Source organism: Diorhabda carinulata, chromosome 8 (genome assembly GCF_026250575.1).
Source record: "Diorhabda carinulata isolate Delta chromosome 8, icDioCari1.1, whole genome shotgun sequence".
Taxonomy (NCBI): domain Eukaryota; kingdom Metazoa; phylum Arthropoda; class Insecta; order Coleoptera; family Chrysomelidae; genus Diorhabda; species Diorhabda carinulata.
In genome coordinates this window covers 3,201,498-3,219,073 of record NC_079467.1, presented here as the reverse complement: position 1 = coordinate 3,219,073, position 17,576 = coordinate 3,201,498, and the positions used below count along the sequence as shown (strand labels likewise).

Here is a 17,576-nt window from a genome sequence, read left to right as displayed (position 1 = left end):
TACAAAAATCTGTTTTCAAACTACGTAATTGATAATTGGGATACATTTATCGATTGAAAATAAAAGATGTATAAGATGTTATAGCTATTAGTAATTAATAGTGAACATTTCGTAATGATATGAACTAAAGAGTGATTTTTTTGCTGGTATCTTTTTGGCAACACTTTTGACAGATCACGCGTGAATCGTGTCATTATCAAAATTGTTTTTGGTATAATTTAATAATGAATCGACTTACGAACGAACAACGCTTACTGATGGAACTATTCTCAAGCTTGTGACTAAATTTCGAACCCATTTTATACTATTGGACATTAAACCACTAATACGTAAACGTACAGTGAAGACCGAAGAAAATATTGCCCAATTGGGCCTCTGTTATTCCACTACATGGAAAATTTTTCGAACGGATTTGAGTGTAAAACCTCATTAGATACGGCTGTTGCAAGAATTGAAGCCATATGATCTCCCACAACGTCTAACATTTGTTGAATGGGCGTTGGCAAAGTTGGAATGAGATCCACTACCAATGCAACCAAGAGCTACCAATGCATCCCGAAAAAGTCACTGTCATTATCGGGCCGTACTTCTTCAAAAGCGACGATGGCCCGAACGTTACCGTGAATGGCGAGCGCTACGTGTGGTGATAGACGATTTTTTGGCCCAAAATGGAAGAATTGGACATGCCTGACAATGTCACATGCCACACGGCACGCGAACCAACGGCCAAATTAAAAGCCGCCTCTTGTAAACAGTTCATCCCACGTTTGGGCTATCTAGATCGTGAAATTTAACGCCTTTTTACTATTTCTTGTGGGGCCATGCTAAGGCTAATGTCTACAGGGATAAACCAGCAACGATTGACGCACTAGAAGCCCATATTGAAGCATTCGTTCGTGAAATACCGGCCGATACGTTGGAGAGAGTGTGCAAAATTGAACCTTGCGCATGGGCTATCTAAAGCGGAGCCGTGGCCAACATTTGCATGAAATCATGTTCAAACATTAAATTATACTGATCTTTCTATCGATTCCAATAAAGACTTCATCAATTTTTCATATTATTTATGGTTTTTTTCAAAATCAAATTTTTATCCCCTTGAAAAAAGACTGATTATTTATAGTAAACATAATCCAAATGTAAGCATGCAACGTTAAATGGTGAAAGGTAAAAAAAAGTATCAAAAATAGGTATAATACTCTCTTAGAGCTTGTCTATTGAAATTCTTTTAGATTCTTAGTATAAACACTTCAAATGGCTCATGTTTGTTATAACAAGCTAATTAAAAAAGCTTTGTAGTCATTCTGAAGCTGAAGATGAGTTCAGGATAGTAGAAAATAGAAAAATACTGTTTGAAATTTGACTGTCATTCACCACCTCTGGGCTGCTGGTGGTTAATAATTTGGACATTATAATGTCATTTTTGTTTAATTTTGAGATTAAATTAGATTAGAAAAAGCCCATAGAACATAATGTTCCAAATCCAGTAGATCGTACTCAACGTGTTTAGAGCACTCATTTACTTACTCCAACACCATAATTTTAGTAGATTTTGGTAAATTTACTTATTTGATTTTCAACGCCTTGCTAATAAACGCCAAGAATGACTAATCATGCTTGTTTTTTGAGGTTGTAGATTGTAGATTGTCTTGGTGAGTCGTTTTGATTTTACCACTCTGGATCTATACCTTAAACAAAAATCTACATGTTATTGTTTTGCTTCCAGAATACACATACTCCTCTCAAAAGAAACTATTTCTTGGGGGGTTTTGTGTCCCACCTCCTAAGGTATTAGTAATATTATTTCAAGGTATTTAAAGCCTTTTAGCGAAATGGGCAGGACAGAGTAGATGCTCTGCTTGCTGGCAGAATCTGCAGTTGCTGCACATAGTTGTAAGGTGCTATTTGACAGTGCAGTGACCTGTCATCGACCACCTGTTTCACGTCGTTTCTGGTCACTACGAGCAATTATTCAGACTTCTTAGCTGATATGCTTATAAATTTTCTGGATTATTTTTGACCTGGTGTGTTCCTCCAGTAAGACTCTATCTAATTCTTTGGCCTTTCACTTAGTTCATTATTGAAGTGGCAGCTCGTGAGACCACAGTGGGGCATTGGTACAAGGTATGGGACCCAAATCCCAAAACAAGGGAAAAAACACTAGAAAAGAAGGTAGAACCAATTATGGAGACAACCTACAGGGGCTGAGACAGGCAAATACTTTGCTGGGAAACTATGACCAGAGTAGATATGCTAAATGTATCAACCTAAGTAACAACAATCTCCGAATACTAACAGGGCACTGTCGTCTCAACAAACACCTGAAGACGCTAGACTTGGTAGATAATGCGGCGTGCAGATTTTGTTGCATAAAGGACTAAACCTCTATCCACATTTTCTCGAAGTGTTAAACACTATGAAACTCCAAAGCACTACACTTAGGTGCGTATAAAATAAAAGACAATTCCACATTCTGGGCTTCTTAAAAGGAGTGGGATTGATGGATCAGCTGTAAACACTGGGTTCTCTAGTATCGTATATTGGTCTAAGGTATGGTGTGATTGTCCTTTTCTGACAAGGCAGTTTGCTGACTTCTACACTACTTTTGATGTGCACTCAATAGCTTTCAGTACCTTCAATGCCGCCTGGCTATCTGAGAGAATGTAGATGTGCTTTTTAGAGAGGTTTCCATCCAAACACTCCAGAGCGTATTTGTTTATTACTAGCAACTCTACCTGAAAAATGGCGAATTATGTTCCCATATGTATGGAGAGCTTGTATTTTGGTCCAAAAACGCCCGGTCCAGCTCCTTGCGCTAGCTTCGAACCGTCTTTTTACTTTATTAGCTCTATAATCCTTAGATGACCTATTAGATTTTCTGGCTTAAGATTTACTATCTGGATCAGCCTGTGGGCGTTGCTAAATACCTCTTCCTTCACTATGAGGTGAAGAGGTGGCAGGTTCAGTGGCACCTCTAGGGCTGTAGTTAGGTCATTACCCTTGTTATACCTAGACAGATTAGACTTTGATTATTGTTTGGTTTTTTTCTAAGTTGTTATTTGTTCAATTTTCGAGAACCAAACAAGCGCTGCATATGTGAACATGGGTTTGATGACTGTTTGATATATCTAGCATACCATTTTAGGCTCTAATCTCCATGTCAAGCAAATATGCATATAGTCGGAATGACTTCTAAAATTACATTCTCGAGGTGATTGTTCCAAATAAATGTTGTACGTAATTGTACTTATATTTGTCTTCCTTCTCCTTTTAAATGGAACTAGTGATTTTTTACTGGGGTCTTCTACTTCCTCAAAATTACTTGGAGGGTAGATCAAAAAACAACAATCTGCATTTTTCGAGCGAATTTCCGAGCTATAAAATGCTTTATAGAATAGCTTAGAATGTGATTCAAAAGACAAATTTAATTTAAAAGATTGACTACAAACAAATAAAATTCTCGGCGACTGTTCACAACGTAAATGTAATGAATATATTTTCCTGAACCCTAAAGAAAGTTTTATTGACAATGCGCTATTAGGAAAAGAGTTTCTATCTATCTCTAATATATTTATTTACAAATCTTTATCAACTTTCGAACTCAAAGGTGCGGAATTTAGTCTTAAGTTGTAATCCGAGCTTAAAAATTCACGAGAAAAGATATGTTGAAAATAAAGTTGGTAGAGGCGAAAACAACTTTAGCATTTTTGCTTGAATTGGAAGTAAAAAGTATTCCTCAGATATAGTTGTATGAACTGTTACTTCGGTCGAGAAAGTAGCAAAGCCTCTAAAAATATTAACGACAGAACGATCTGGCACGACTATGCACGATTCTATACTCCTTGGCTGCTTCTAATGACTCTAAAAGTATCGAAATGCGTTTTCAATCCTTTTATAGTTCTAAAATGGATTTCAAGTGATCAGAATCTATTATTAAATGATAATAGAGCAATCAGAAAGTAATTTCTCTTTTCTCTATGAATTGAAAACGAAAATTGAATTCCTGAATACTCCAAATTAAAAGTATTTCCAGGTAAAAAACGTTAATCATTCCGATAATTGTTCAATATTTTGATTTCAGAGCACAAAATGACAGAGATCGCTTGGAAGCGAAGTTGGAAAGTTCTCAATCAGAATTGGGTAAATCCAAGGCCGAGCTGGACAAAGCCGCCGTCGAGGTTGGAAGAAGTGGAGCAGACTGGGAGGCGGCAAGACAACGATTAACCCGATTGGAATTAGATAACGAACGTCTCAGAGGCGACCTCGAAAGAGCTCAGAGCACCACCGCAAGTAGTTCATTTGGCAGAGTCACTTTCAGTAGCTCGCATGAATTAGATAGGTGAGTTTGAAGAGAAAAATAATGAAATTATTATTTTTGATATGATTGATGTTCATTTTAAAAATTATTTCGCTAGATTTATCGTGATCAAGAATTTGAAATTTTAGGAGACATAATTTAAAATAATCTATACAAATAAATGAAATTGGGGTGTCAACTATTTAGTTTTCTAAGGTAGTTTGTATATTTCTACTATTATTCTGGTTGTAGGGGAGAGAAGGTATCCAGAAGGGACTAGTACTATACGAGGATGGTCCCAGAAGTATGTGGCTCAACAAAGAAAACAACAAAAAAAATTATTTATTTTTCAACGTCATATCCTTTTCCCAGAAAATCATACGAGGGAGTCAAATCTGGCAAATAGTGTGCATGAGGTAGCACTTTAAACTAATTTTGGCCATTGCAATAACGGATGTGTGCACTGATGCAAATTCTTGATGAAACAACACTTTCTTCTTAGCCTTCGGCCTTTTTTGCTTTATTTCTTCGCTCAATCGTTACAATAAGTTCGTATAATACTCGCCTTTAATAGTTTTTTCTTTTCCAAGATAGTCAATGAAAATTATCCCGCGTTGATACCAAAAAACCGTCGCCATGACCTTGCCTGCAGATGGGATAATCTTTGCCTTCTTTGCCTTTTCAGTTCAATGTTTGAATTGTTCTTTTGTTTCGGATTTAAAGTGATGCAACATTGCTAAACAATCGATAGAAACATTTTCACGACGTTTTTTTTGTTCCATTGTGAGCAAACGCGGCACCCATCTTCCGCACAGCTTTCTCTGATCCAAATTTTCAATTAATATGCCATGTACCGCACTTTTTGCAATGAATACTATGTCTTCTAGCTCGCGTAGTTTCAATCGCCGATCATCCATATCGTTTTGTAGATATTCATCAACATTTCTGGAGTCGGCACCTCATTTGATCGGCCACTACGATGCTGGTTTTCGCAGGTTGTAAGGCCTCCTCTAAACTCTGCTACCCAGTTTTTACTGTTGATAACGAAGGAGCAGTCTCACCCCGAGTAGAATCTAATTCAGCTTTTATATTGGTTGGTGGTTGGTGGATGATCAATTTTTTCCATGTTAATAAATTCACTGAAAACCTTCAATATTGATAGCTGCCAAACAAATACTGAACAACGTGACGTCTTCAAACTTGAAACGTCCGCTGTATAGATTGCGTATTTTCTAATATAGTGATATTTTTGAAGCACCTACTACCGCGTCAGGTCAGGCCTGGTACGTCTGGACTTCTGGGATCGTTCTCGTATATAACTACCCACTAGACCTTGTCAGTAGTATACTCAAATCTTGCATTTTTGTAAAGACCAAACACATCTTATCTTATCAATAGAGTTTGCAATCAGGATGTTAATTATTCAACACAAGTTTTAAACAAAATAATTGTACCTACCTACTCCCTCAAAAACTTTACGATTGGCATCTTATTACCCACCGACACGTTGCAATGGTACTAGATTTCGAGTAGTGCCGTTTCAAAGAAATGTTAAAAAATTTCGTACATCAGGATGCGGGAAAGTTATACAGTATTTTGACCAAGAATACCCACAGATTTTAGTCTATTGAAATGTACAGAAATGGACAGAATATGTATAAATATGTACTTTCTACCGTCTACATGTTTTATAGTACTAATATTTTGTTTGAAAATCCAATACAAAACAAAAGGCTGGAAGCCTTAATTTTAAATATTATCTCTAAAACTATTAGTGGCTGGAACAGCTGCTAAAAAAGTCAATGCCGCTCCAAAATTGATTTGTTATAACGTAAAACGAGAAAGCTTGTAAGAACTAGGAAGTTTGATAGAATATTTGGCCAATCTGCAACTCAAACAACCAACTTTAATGAAGTGTTTCCCCCGCCATCAGTATTTCAGTTTCAAAATTTCAAAACTATAAAACAAAGACGCAATACTGCCTCGTAAAAATAAAAATATATGTTCACGTACGAGGAATAATACTAGCGTAGGTGCTTTAGCTCTACTCAGACGAAATCGCGACTAAAAGCTAGTTCCTAATAAAATCTGATGTGTTATTGACCATAACTCTAGAACGCAATTTCAGAAATATCGAATTTATTGTTATTTCAGGAGCTGTGGGCTGAGGGCGCTTCCTCATGCATCGTTCCAATTTTGTTGCCAAGGTCTCTTCATTTCCTTCTGTTTTGGCCATTACTGTAGCATCATTTCCATGTTAAGTTTATTGCAGTTCTTTCTAGATAATCCTTCTTCATGTTCATACAGATCTACCTCTTTTTCTTTTGCCTGTTGTATTATAATTTGATACTTGCCCGGTTATGTTTGTTGCTGGTTTTCGTAATCAGAACTGGTTCAAATTTATTATTTACTTCAAGTTAAGGTATGAATTACCTCATAAATTCTTTTCATCTACACTCTATTGTGCATTTATTCCATTTATATAAAATTATCCTAAAAATTACTAATTATTTTCTGATTACCACATTTCAGAATGCAAGAAAGAGCTGACAAAACATCATCTGAGCTTAGAAGATGTCAAGCTGAATTGAGAGTGACACAAGCAGATAGCGAAAGAGCACGCCAAGAGGCTACAGCTTTACAAGAAAAACTTGAAAAGTCTCAGGGGGAAGTTTATCGCCTCAAGGTAATGAATTTTGGAATATTTCACCTTTCATATGTTTATCAGTGTATATAATCTATTGAAAAATATTTAGGCCCGACTAGAAAATTCTCACCAAGAGCAAGAGAGTCTTCGGGAGGAACTAGAGAGAGCACAATCCACAACAGCGAAACTCCATTCCGACAAGGACCGAGCATATGGAGAGTTGGAGAAAGCAAGAGAAGAATTGGAGCGTACGTCGGCGACCTTGGGAAAGGCTCAACTACAACAAGACAAACTTCAGAACGCCCTAGACAAAGCACAGACAGAAGTAGACAAACTGCAAGAAAAACTAGACAAGTCACTTGGAGAGACCAGAAGGGTGTGTAATCATTCATTTTTCTAATTGCGTGAGAAATTTTGTTTAATGTTTATAGATACAACTGGAGAAAGAAAAAGTGTCATACGATTTAGAGAATATCCAGTCGCAATTGGACAAGGCTCTCGCCCAGTCTGCTCGTCTACAGAAAGAAAAGGAATCAGCTCAAGCAGAGTCAGATCGGCTGAGAGATAAAATAGAAAAAACCCAAGTATGTCTATCGGATTAAATAGTATAACCAGAGCTCATTTCTTCTTTTTTAGAATGCTATATCTAGAATTCAGAAGGAGAGAGATTGCTATCAGGATGAATGCGATAAATTGAAAGAAAGAGTAGAAATGCAATTGACACAAATAGCAAAGGTACAAAGAGAAAGAACAGATATAGAAACGGAACTTGACGTACTCAAAGACAGATGGGAGAAGGCCCATTCTTCACAACAAAAATTACAAATTGAAAGAGATGATGCTCTTTCAGAAATAGATTTACTCAAAGAAAAATTAGATAAAGCAATATATGCATCTCAAAAAGCAATGGACGAACGTGAAAATATGCACAAAGAATTCGATAAATTATTAGAAAAATACGAAAGGTGAGTGCAATAACACTAACTGTATTTGTTTATCCTGTTTTATCGTTTTTTTAGATCCCAAAGCGACTTATACAGAGTACAGAATAAACTTGATACAGTATCAGCAGAAAAAGAACGTTTCGAACTAGAAGTAGAAAAACAACAAATACTTGTAGCTAAAATGCGAGACGAACAACGAAAACTTCAGGATGAAATGCAGAGAACACAAGAAATGTACGATAGAGTAGCGATGCAATTAGGAAGGTAAAATTCTTTACAGTTACTCTTATCAATATTATCAATCTATAGATCTATAGACACCTTGGTCTAAATCATCTAATCGTCTTAATGTTTTTGTTTGTAGATCGAAAGAATTGGAAGAAAAGTCCAAAGAAGAATTGGAAAGATTAAATATTGATATCGAAATGGTAAGAGATAGATACGAAAAAGCCCAAATTGAAATTAGACGAGTCCAAAGCGAAAAAGAAAAATTACACGCCGATAATGAAAGATTACAATACGAGGTTGAAAGAACTCATGGACAACTTGCAAAAGTTCAGGTAAGTTTGATACGTATAATTGTTTGATACATATGTAATAATTTCTGAAACTCTTTTCAGACGAGTTACGAAAAATGTCAAGAAGAATCAGCCCGATTGCAAGTTGAAGTAGAAAAAGCACGTGATAAACATGACAAATTACAAGTTGAATTCAGAAAAATAATTGCTGAGTATGATGCCTTACGTGAATCAACTGCACCAGGAAGAGAACGGTATTCGAAATACGATAGAGAAGAGAGATCGAGAGATGATAGCGATCGATTACGTGCCGAGATCGACAGGTGAGTTTTATCTCGTTTAAATCATATTCTTAGATATTTCTTTTGTTTCAAAACCTTTTGTTCCATGGAATAAATAATATAGATTATTAATTTCATCTGATTACTTGTTTGTAGGTTAAGAGAACGATTAGACAAAACACTAGGAGAGTTGGATAGATCCAGAAAGGAAATAGCACATCTAGAGAGTACGAGAGGCAAGTTCACTTATGAACAAGAAAAAGAAAGAGGTGCGGAAATAGAACGCCTCAAAGAAGATCTCTCAAGGACACTAAACACGAATCAACAATTAGAAACGAAATTACATGAAGTTAGTATACAACTAGATCTAGCTAGACAAGAAATTTCCAAAGTATCAGGTGGACAAGACAAGCAACGTCTTGAATTGGAGCGAGCAGTAATAGAATGCGAAAAATTACGAGACAGATACGAAAAACTCAAAACTCAATCTGAAAAATTAGAGAAAGATAACGAAAAATTAAGAATGGAAGTGGCACAGGCAGATAGACGTCAAACTCTAGCCGCAGACAAAGTTCGAAATGATGAACGATTAGAAATTGAGAAATTGAAGGAGAAATTAGAAAAAGCTATCCAAGCTCGAGACGCTACCGAGCTAGAAGCTGGTAGATTAGCTCAAGAACTTGAAAAATCGCAACAGCACTTAGCTAATGCCTTACAGACCAACGAGGCTACTAAGATTGAATTCGAAAGGATGGCAACTGAGCTTGCAAGAATGCACGAGCGTATAGAAAGAGATAAACTCGATTGGAAGACTATGGAACAGGAAAGGGATGTTTTGCGAGCAGAACTACAACAAATAAGAACTGGATTGGATTCGCAACGAAGGACAATCGATCATAGGTCTCAAGAAACTATAGTAAAACTGCAACAAGAATTGGCACAAGTATGTTTTTTCTAAACTTATGTGGTTATAATAACTTTCCAAAGTTTTAAATTCGTTAATAAGTCCTTTAGTTGAACAAATTATTATATCGTATTGCTGACATTTTTGTTTTCTAGAATATTCACATAATTTTCCATTCTAGGTATCAAGAGAAAGAGAAAAAATGGCAGCAATGCTCGACAAACAAGGCAGACAGGGAGAATCTATAGAGAAACAGATAGTTAAATACGAAGCTGACATAAAACAACTAACTATGGAAAGAGACCAACTGGTAATGCAACTGGAAAAATCGCAAGATATGTTAATGAACTTCCAACAAGAATTAAACCAAAGTGAAGCAGAATTAGAAAAACAAAAAGCAGAAGTTGCAAGACTCAAGGCGGAGCAAAAGAAAATGACTCAAGATGTAGAAAGGGGAACCAAAGATGTAATAGAAAACAGAGATAGAGAAATAGCCAAATTGCAACAACAATTACAAGCAGTACAGAAAGAAAGAGATACTCACAGACAAAGAGCAGATAAGGCGGAAAAACTTCTTCACGAATCGGGAGCCAGGGGTGATTCCGAATTGGAACAATGGAGGAAAGTCGTACAGCAAGAAACGGATAGAGCAGATCAAGCCGAAAAAACAGCTCAGGATCTACAAAAACGTATCCAAGTTATGGAGAAACAGTTGCAGCAACAATTACAACAGATGGCGCAGTATCAGAAAGAACGAGGAATACAACCACCACAACAAGATGACAAGGAGTTGGCTCGATTACGAAGAGAATTGGAGAAAGCGCATAACGAAGTGAAGAATTCTACAACGGAGAAGGAAAGGTTACAATCGCAGCTGGAGATGTTGGTACAGGAACTGGAAAGAAATCAGGTATATTTTGAAATGAAAGTAGAAAAAATGTATATTTCAAAGAAAATTGAGAATTGCCACATCAGGATACTATGAAAAAAATAGCTTAGAAAATTTATTCTTCGAATGTGATATATGTGTTGCATACTTTGTGATGATAAACATTGTCAGATTTAGTCTTACATAAACAAAATGTCATCAGATATCTATATTTTACTAAAACTAACCTCTAATAATGTTTTTGTTAGGTTATCTACCCATTTTATCTCACGATGCACTGTCACATTGAAAAAAGGAAAGTACTTGCATAACATGGCCAAGTCAAACTTCTTAAGTTATTTGCATTATTCGATTGCCATAAGTTGCAAATATTTTTCTTAATTTTCAAGTGGCATGTTTTGAAATTTTTTGAACTAAGATAAATCTTTTCATTACTATTATAAGGTTATACACGAAGCTGTATACCTTGTAAATTAGTTAGTACTAGATTCTACGTAGGTAATTATCACAAATTGGATATCTTCCTGTTCCATATTGGTCCACTATATTGAAGCACCTGACAGCAATTGAAGTTATTTCTCTCCTTCTTTCACAATTCGTTAGGCAACAAAGGGACTTGGAAGCATCAGTTTTTTGTCTACCATCGAAAACAAATTTCATACATGAAGTAAAATTAAAGTATTTTAACATGTTTTTTGTTTTAGCTTATGTTCACCAACTCCAGTATTGAATTACCTTTAAACTTATTCAAAAAAAATGTTTTCATATTAAATAATACAAAACTTTTTATGTTTCCCTTATTTTAACAGTCAAATTTTACTAATGAACCTTGAATAAATTTATTTTTATGGATAAATATTTATATTAGAACAATTCTAGCTGGAGCTTCAAGAAGCTCATAAAAGAGCTACAGATGTAAGGACCCAGAAACCCATTGAGGACCATACCGCAGAAAAGAAACAAATGACGGAAGAAAGAAAGGTGATTGAGGAAGCGAAGAAACAATTCGAGGAGCAACGAAGAATAATAGAAAATAAGAGCAGACAAGTTGAAGAAAAAGAAAGAGCCTTAGCCGAATTAGATAAGCAATTACAAAAACAAAAGCAGCAATTGGACCAATTACAAAATTCCCTACAGAGAGTAAGTCGCTAACTGAAGATAAGAATGTAATATGAATGATACATTTTTTGAAAATGTCTAGGCTGGAGGAAACGCTGCGGCAGTAGGTGAATTGAATAAGAAATTATCTGAAGCAGAAAAGAAAATGGAACAAGCGCAAGAAGAAGCCAAACGATCAGCAACCGAAATGGAAAGATTGCTTCAACTAGTTCAGATGAGTCAGGAAGAACAAAATGCGAAAGAGAAGCAGATTTCTGATCTTCAGCAGTAAGAATTTATTTATAATTTGTAGTGGTTGGCTGATTTTTCTTTAAAAAAGATCTAACTTATCATACCTTAGTTAAAATGAACATTAGAACCATAGAGATTTGAAAGAGAGTATTGAATAAAAATCTAAAAATCTTTTGATGTTTTGTAGAATTATCTGAAATAAAACTATTTTTAGGGCTCTCAAAAATGCACAGGCAAAATTGAAACAACAGCAACAACAGGCACAACAAGAGGTAATATTGATTCAAATATTTTTAATGTATTATTATAAAAAAGTGCGAAAAGTTTTTGTTGATTATAATTATATAAAACTGAAATTTTATTTTGGCAGATCTAGATTCAAATGATCAATAATCAATATATTACTACTTACCATTCTACTTTATTATAATAAAATCACAAAAACCTTCGTATAATATTACAAAATACCAAACAACTAACAGTTTTTTTTTAACTATTTTCCTTGCTAACTGGAAAACGTACGTATCAAATACAGGCTGGTCCTGCTGGCTTCTTGAAAAGCTTTTTCTAGTCTTGCCACGTCGCTTCACCAATCCTGCCCCATTCCCAACATTTATCTGCTCCAAATTCCATTATTTTTTTTGTTTTTGTATAAATGCATATGTACTTTGTTATTGCAATGTTTTGTACTGTTTCGTTGCTTGAAATTAGGAACATGAAAACAGTATCAGAGATGTCAATATAGGCAGTAATTTCAAGCAAATGGTGTCTACACTCAAAACTCTGCAACAGAGCAAACTGGAAAACGGCGAAGATTATTTCAAACAACTCGAGCTTGCTCTTAAATCTTACGAAGCTGCTCTTGAAGAAAGTGAAGCGTCAAGAAAAAAGTTGGAAACAACTTTGAAAGAACTCACTGAATATAAAGAGCAAACGAACGAAGTGGACGAAAATTATATCAAACAATTGGAATCTACACTACGATCTTACAAAGTTACTTTGGAAGAAACCAAATACGAAAAACAAGTTCTGGAAAGTACTTTGAAGGAAAAAGAAAATTACATAAGAGAACTTGAACATAATCTCAAAAATAGAGAGAATAAAGAATTATTATTATCGTCGTTCGAAAAACAAAAACGAACTATTGAGGACCATGATAACGAAAAAGGCGGTGATGCGTTGGTCGAAAAAGATGCAAGAATAAAAGAACTCGAGTGTGCTCTTAGAGAGAGTATTAAGATTTCGACTGAAAGGGAAATGGTCCTTATTCAAGAAGAAAAGAAAAGGCAGCAAATTATACAAAAAGTAAGTTGATCATCAGTTGTTTATAAGCTAATAATGTTCATATTACTACACACAATATTAACACGTAGATGATGTTAAGAAAATTTTAATATTTTAATATGAGATTATTTTATGCTGAAATCCGGGAGTTTTTTGTACATTAATTTCCACTGTTGCAAGTATATCAAACATGAGTAGGTTCATTCCCGATATATTTGCATTTCTGATTATATTTACCGTTTGCCTACACTAAGAAAAATACTGTACAGTGAAAGAAACGATAAAGCTACATTTCCGGGGGGAATTTGCCACGTCTTATAGTTGCAATTCTTTTAGAAGCAATTTCGCAATAAAAATGAAAATAATAAGGTACGAAATTTAACAAACAAGCTTACATACCACACATAAACTTATGGGGAAGCATTTGTTCACCCCACAGATATTTATAAATGGGCATCAGCTGATTTTGACAATTTTTTAGATTGCTCAATTCTTAAGTATTGTAGATCAAGAAACATACAGAATAAATCTTTACTTTTAATGAATAAATAACAAAAAAATAGAAAAATCAATTCAGCAACCCCTAAAAAAACAATAAGTGTCAATATAATGACAATTTATGTAGTTTCTAAATTACGAACTGTTACATGAAATAGCAAATACATCAAAGGTGGCTCGGCATTAATATAAAAAAGGGATAGAGAAGAATACAAAGAAAAACTCCAGCTTGGTTAGGGATAAGTGTTTTAGCTAAAACAGTATATGTACTCAAAAATTAACAAAATCGTCCAAGAATGAATCTCACGATTTTAGACCGGAGCTTAGCGGCGCATTCGTTTCCAAATTTCTTTTTTAAATGTCTGGGAGGTGTTCCTGATTATCAATCTGTAAGATTATACTTGATATCTTTTGATGTTATTGTTTAAACAACAAAAAACTGAATAAGCCAGAAAAAATGCATTTTTTCAATAAATTAATTTACAATATTTCGAATGGAAAAAGTCCCAGCACTCACTATCGTATATCCAACCCATTAATTGTTATGAATTTTTTAAAATTCAAAATCGCCGAAAATCCTAATTTTCCTGAATTAAATAATATACCTAAAAAATTGAAATGTTATAAATTTTTTATCTAAGATTTCAAATATTTTAAACAAATTAACCTAAATAGATTTAAAGAATTTTGTTTTTTTATATGTTTTATTTATAACAATATGCTTCTTACGCGCAGACACTTTCGAGAGAGAAGTATTTCTATCTCACTCCCATCTCAATGTATAAGATGAGTGAGAGAAAGGCCGTCGACGCGCTTAAAAAATTGTTTGCTATTTTTCAGCAGTAATACGTTATTAAAATATTCTTACTGCTTCTAATATTAATCTATTAAATTTTTCAACTTAATGTTATGTGTAATGAGATTTTTATTTATTATTAAAATATTTTATATAAATTTTTTGGTGATAGAAGTTAAAAGAAATATTTAGCATTTTTTTTTCTGTAAAATAATGAAAGTAGGTAGGTATTTTGGAAATCATAAAATTTTATGATCCCAGTAAACCAACAATGTTCATTGAAACAGGTAGAAATTTTTCACGGATCACGACAAGTGTATTTGTCCTTTTTAATTTACTGGAAAATAGGATTCAAAAAAGATGTATCTGACAATTATTTTTTCATAATAAAAAAGATCATAACCTCAGTTTTCATCATCATCAAAATTATGTGGAAAATTATCATCATCATCTCCACTTTGACAACAGTTATGTGAGAATTTGAAAATAATTTCAATATGAAAGAAGGACTATTTGAACAAAAAAGTGTTCTTTAGAATTCTTAATGAACAAAATCCAAATATTTATTTGATTGAAATGAACTTATTTATATTATTTAAGATACCATGCATTTTTTGCACCACCATATACATATGTAGGTATATAATATAGCTATTGCTGTTGTATGAATGAAATTGATATATTTTTTTAATTGTAGAAATGCGTATTATTAAAATTATGCGCAGAATGCACCATCAACCAAATTACATTCTTGTAGAATTTTTTCATCATGCGAGTTTTTTTCTTTAATTTAGGTATACAAGCTAGAACAAAGGCTACTATCTTTACAGTCAGCACAAGCATTGAGGTGTCATTCTTGTAAACCCTATGTATCAAGAATGACAACTTTAGAAACAAAACTTGCTGAACTAATAAGTGTAAGGAAAAAGAACTTGCAGGAATTAGCTCATATGAAGTAAGAATATATTATTTTTCTTCAAACTATTCTCTTTATTTATCTGTGTATAGAATTTAATGTTTATGTTGTAATCCTGCCATTTCTAAAAGTAGCAACTTCATAAATTAATTGCATAACCTCACCACCGCGCGGGACCCCATGACAAGGACCCTGCGGCTAGTGGACAGGTGGTACCAATCTGAATATCTGGGAGTAACTCTAGATACAAATCTGCTCTGGCACGTAGACGTGGACAACAAAATAAAAAAGGCCACATGCGCCCTCGGGGCATGCATAACTGCCTTTGGCTGTACATGGAGTATTTCACCAAAAATTCTACACTGGATTTATATCTCAATGGTATACGGCCTTTGAAGTCCTAATGGGCGTCCCACTTTTGGCTCTAGCGAAGCCATGTGCATACAGCGTACAACATCTACAAAGAACTGAAGGCTGGATCAACTGGTCATGCAAAAATTTGTACGCAGGCCACAGGTGAATGTCCAATAGTTTCGATGGGCAGCGATTAAATGACGCCTACGACCGTTAACAATAAGGATAACACACATCAGTGAGTAGAAACAATGGATCAGTGACTCCATGCCCTTGATACTGATCACATGGAGTCTTCGGGTACACATACCGCTCCAGGAGGAATGGCTTGACCGAAGCAGGTTTTTGCAGAGGACACCCAAAAATAAGCGAATCCCTATCGCTTGAAGAACACGCTACCGTGTATTCGCTGCGATGGAATGTGGATACTCGATACTCAATCAACGCCACAGGAACACAGTAATCTCAATTTTCGTTGAGCTGCCATTCAAACCATAACGGCCGAAAAGGTGTGCTCTAGGCTGGTTCTGGAATCCAAAATATAGTGAGTGATGGCTGTAAGATCCAGTTCGTTTGGAGTGTTGGTCATTTGGACAACAATGGCAACAATGAGGCATATTCACTCACTAAACTGAGATCGATGAATTCACCGATGGGCCAAACCCATCCTTGGTGTAGCTAAAAGTGTTGCTATCGCTTCTCTCAACGGTCTGATTGCAAGGCGGATTCGGCAGAGATGGATAGAAACACCTGGCATGAGACAAGCAAAGGCCAATGAAGATAGACCTTACACCAAACAACTGCTCCCACTAAATAGGCGTGAAATCCGTCTAGTGACCGGACTTCTAACCGGACACGGTAATCATCCGGAGTACCGCTCATGCATGGAGGAGGATAAAAGTAAGAGTACTCACACAAGCGCGTTTTAAACACTTGTGTAAGCCTCACAATGTGTATAGCGCTAAAAGGAGATTTATTTCCCAAAATTTTTGCGTTTTCTTTGTTGGGTCAAATACTTCCTAGGACCATCCTCGTATCGAGACAATACCTATAAACCAGAAAAAGACAAAAATTCACAGTGAAACCACTCGTGTGGGATTTGAGTTGGCAAATTGTATTCCAGAATGTTCAAAGTTAGCTCGTCATTTTCAGTAAGATACTAAATCAGTAATTTATTGCATTTAAAGTTTATTTATTACGGGAACGAGTGTCCTCTACTCAATTCTTCATTCTCAATAGCACATACGACTCTGAATGTGCCAATTTCATTAAATTAAATTGAACCTCATACGGTTTATATTCTTCAGAAAGTTGTAATAATTTCTTTGTTCAAAGTCAAATTCTACGTATTATACTTTCAGACGTGAAGCTTTACAAGCTGCAATAAGCGAAAAAGACGCTCATCTTGCTCTATTAGAAATATCTGGAATAAGAAGTGCCCATCAAGCTGAAGAGGTAGATCGTCTTCACTTAGACAAACGTCGATTGCTCGAAAAATTAAAAGAGGAGGTGAGATTCTAGTAGAGATACAGTTTTGATCCTTTTGACTGCGCCAGGCGTTTTGTGATTTTACGCATTGATTTTAGTGGTTACGCACACATATATAAAGAAAATTTATTTCAAAACTTTGTGCTTTTTTTAGTTTGGAAAACCTCAAAGCAGGGTAGAATACATGGGGACAAATTCAACGGTTCACATATGTAACGAGATTCTTTACGTTTTTTCTTTTGTATGCAAAAAATTGGAAAATAATGTGGGGTTTGTACACCAGTTATAGACATACATATAGACATTATTCCAATATGCATTTATGAGGGTTAATTCTATATTATCCGATTTATAAATGTCATATTTTCGTAGTACCTCATGTGTTAATAATAAAGTTCAAGCTGTAACGT

General features: G+C 35.0%; 1 protein-coding gene across 2 annotated transcripts in view; it reads left to right on the top strand.

Moving 5' to 3' along the window:
- LOC130897445 (myosin-10) overlaps nt 1–17,576 on the top strand; it is a 116,803-nt gene that overhangs the window by 87,064 nt on the left and 12,163 nt on the right. For both annotated transcript variants that reach the window (XM_057806294.1, XM_057806293.1), the window contains 16 exons: nt 4,082–4,339; nt 6,830–6,983; nt 7,054–7,320; nt 7,376–7,528; nt 7,581–7,909; nt 7,964–8,152; nt 8,253–8,448; nt 8,509–8,729; nt 8,844–9,630; nt 9,773–10,501; nt 11,360–11,620; nt 11,682–11,866; nt 12,045–12,102; nt 12,542–13,135; nt 15,203–15,363; nt 17,040–17,187. In XM_057806294.1, the coding sequence (XP_057662277.1) occupies nt 4,082–4,339; nt 6,830–6,983; nt 7,054–7,320; nt 7,376–7,528; nt 7,581–7,909; nt 7,964–8,152; nt 8,253–8,448; nt 8,509–8,729; nt 8,844–9,630; nt 9,773–10,501; nt 11,360–11,620; nt 11,682–11,866; nt 12,045–12,102; nt 12,542–13,135; nt 15,203–15,363; nt 17,040–17,187 (4,690 nt within the window). The remainder of the gene's footprint in view (nt 1–4,081; nt 4,340–6,829; nt 6,984–7,053; nt 7,321–7,375; nt 7,529–7,580; nt 7,910–7,963; nt 8,153–8,252; nt 8,449–8,508; nt 8,730–8,843; nt 9,631–9,772; nt 10,502–11,359; nt 11,621–11,681; nt 11,867–12,044; nt 12,103–12,541; nt 13,136–15,202; nt 15,364–17,039; nt 17,188–17,576) is intronic.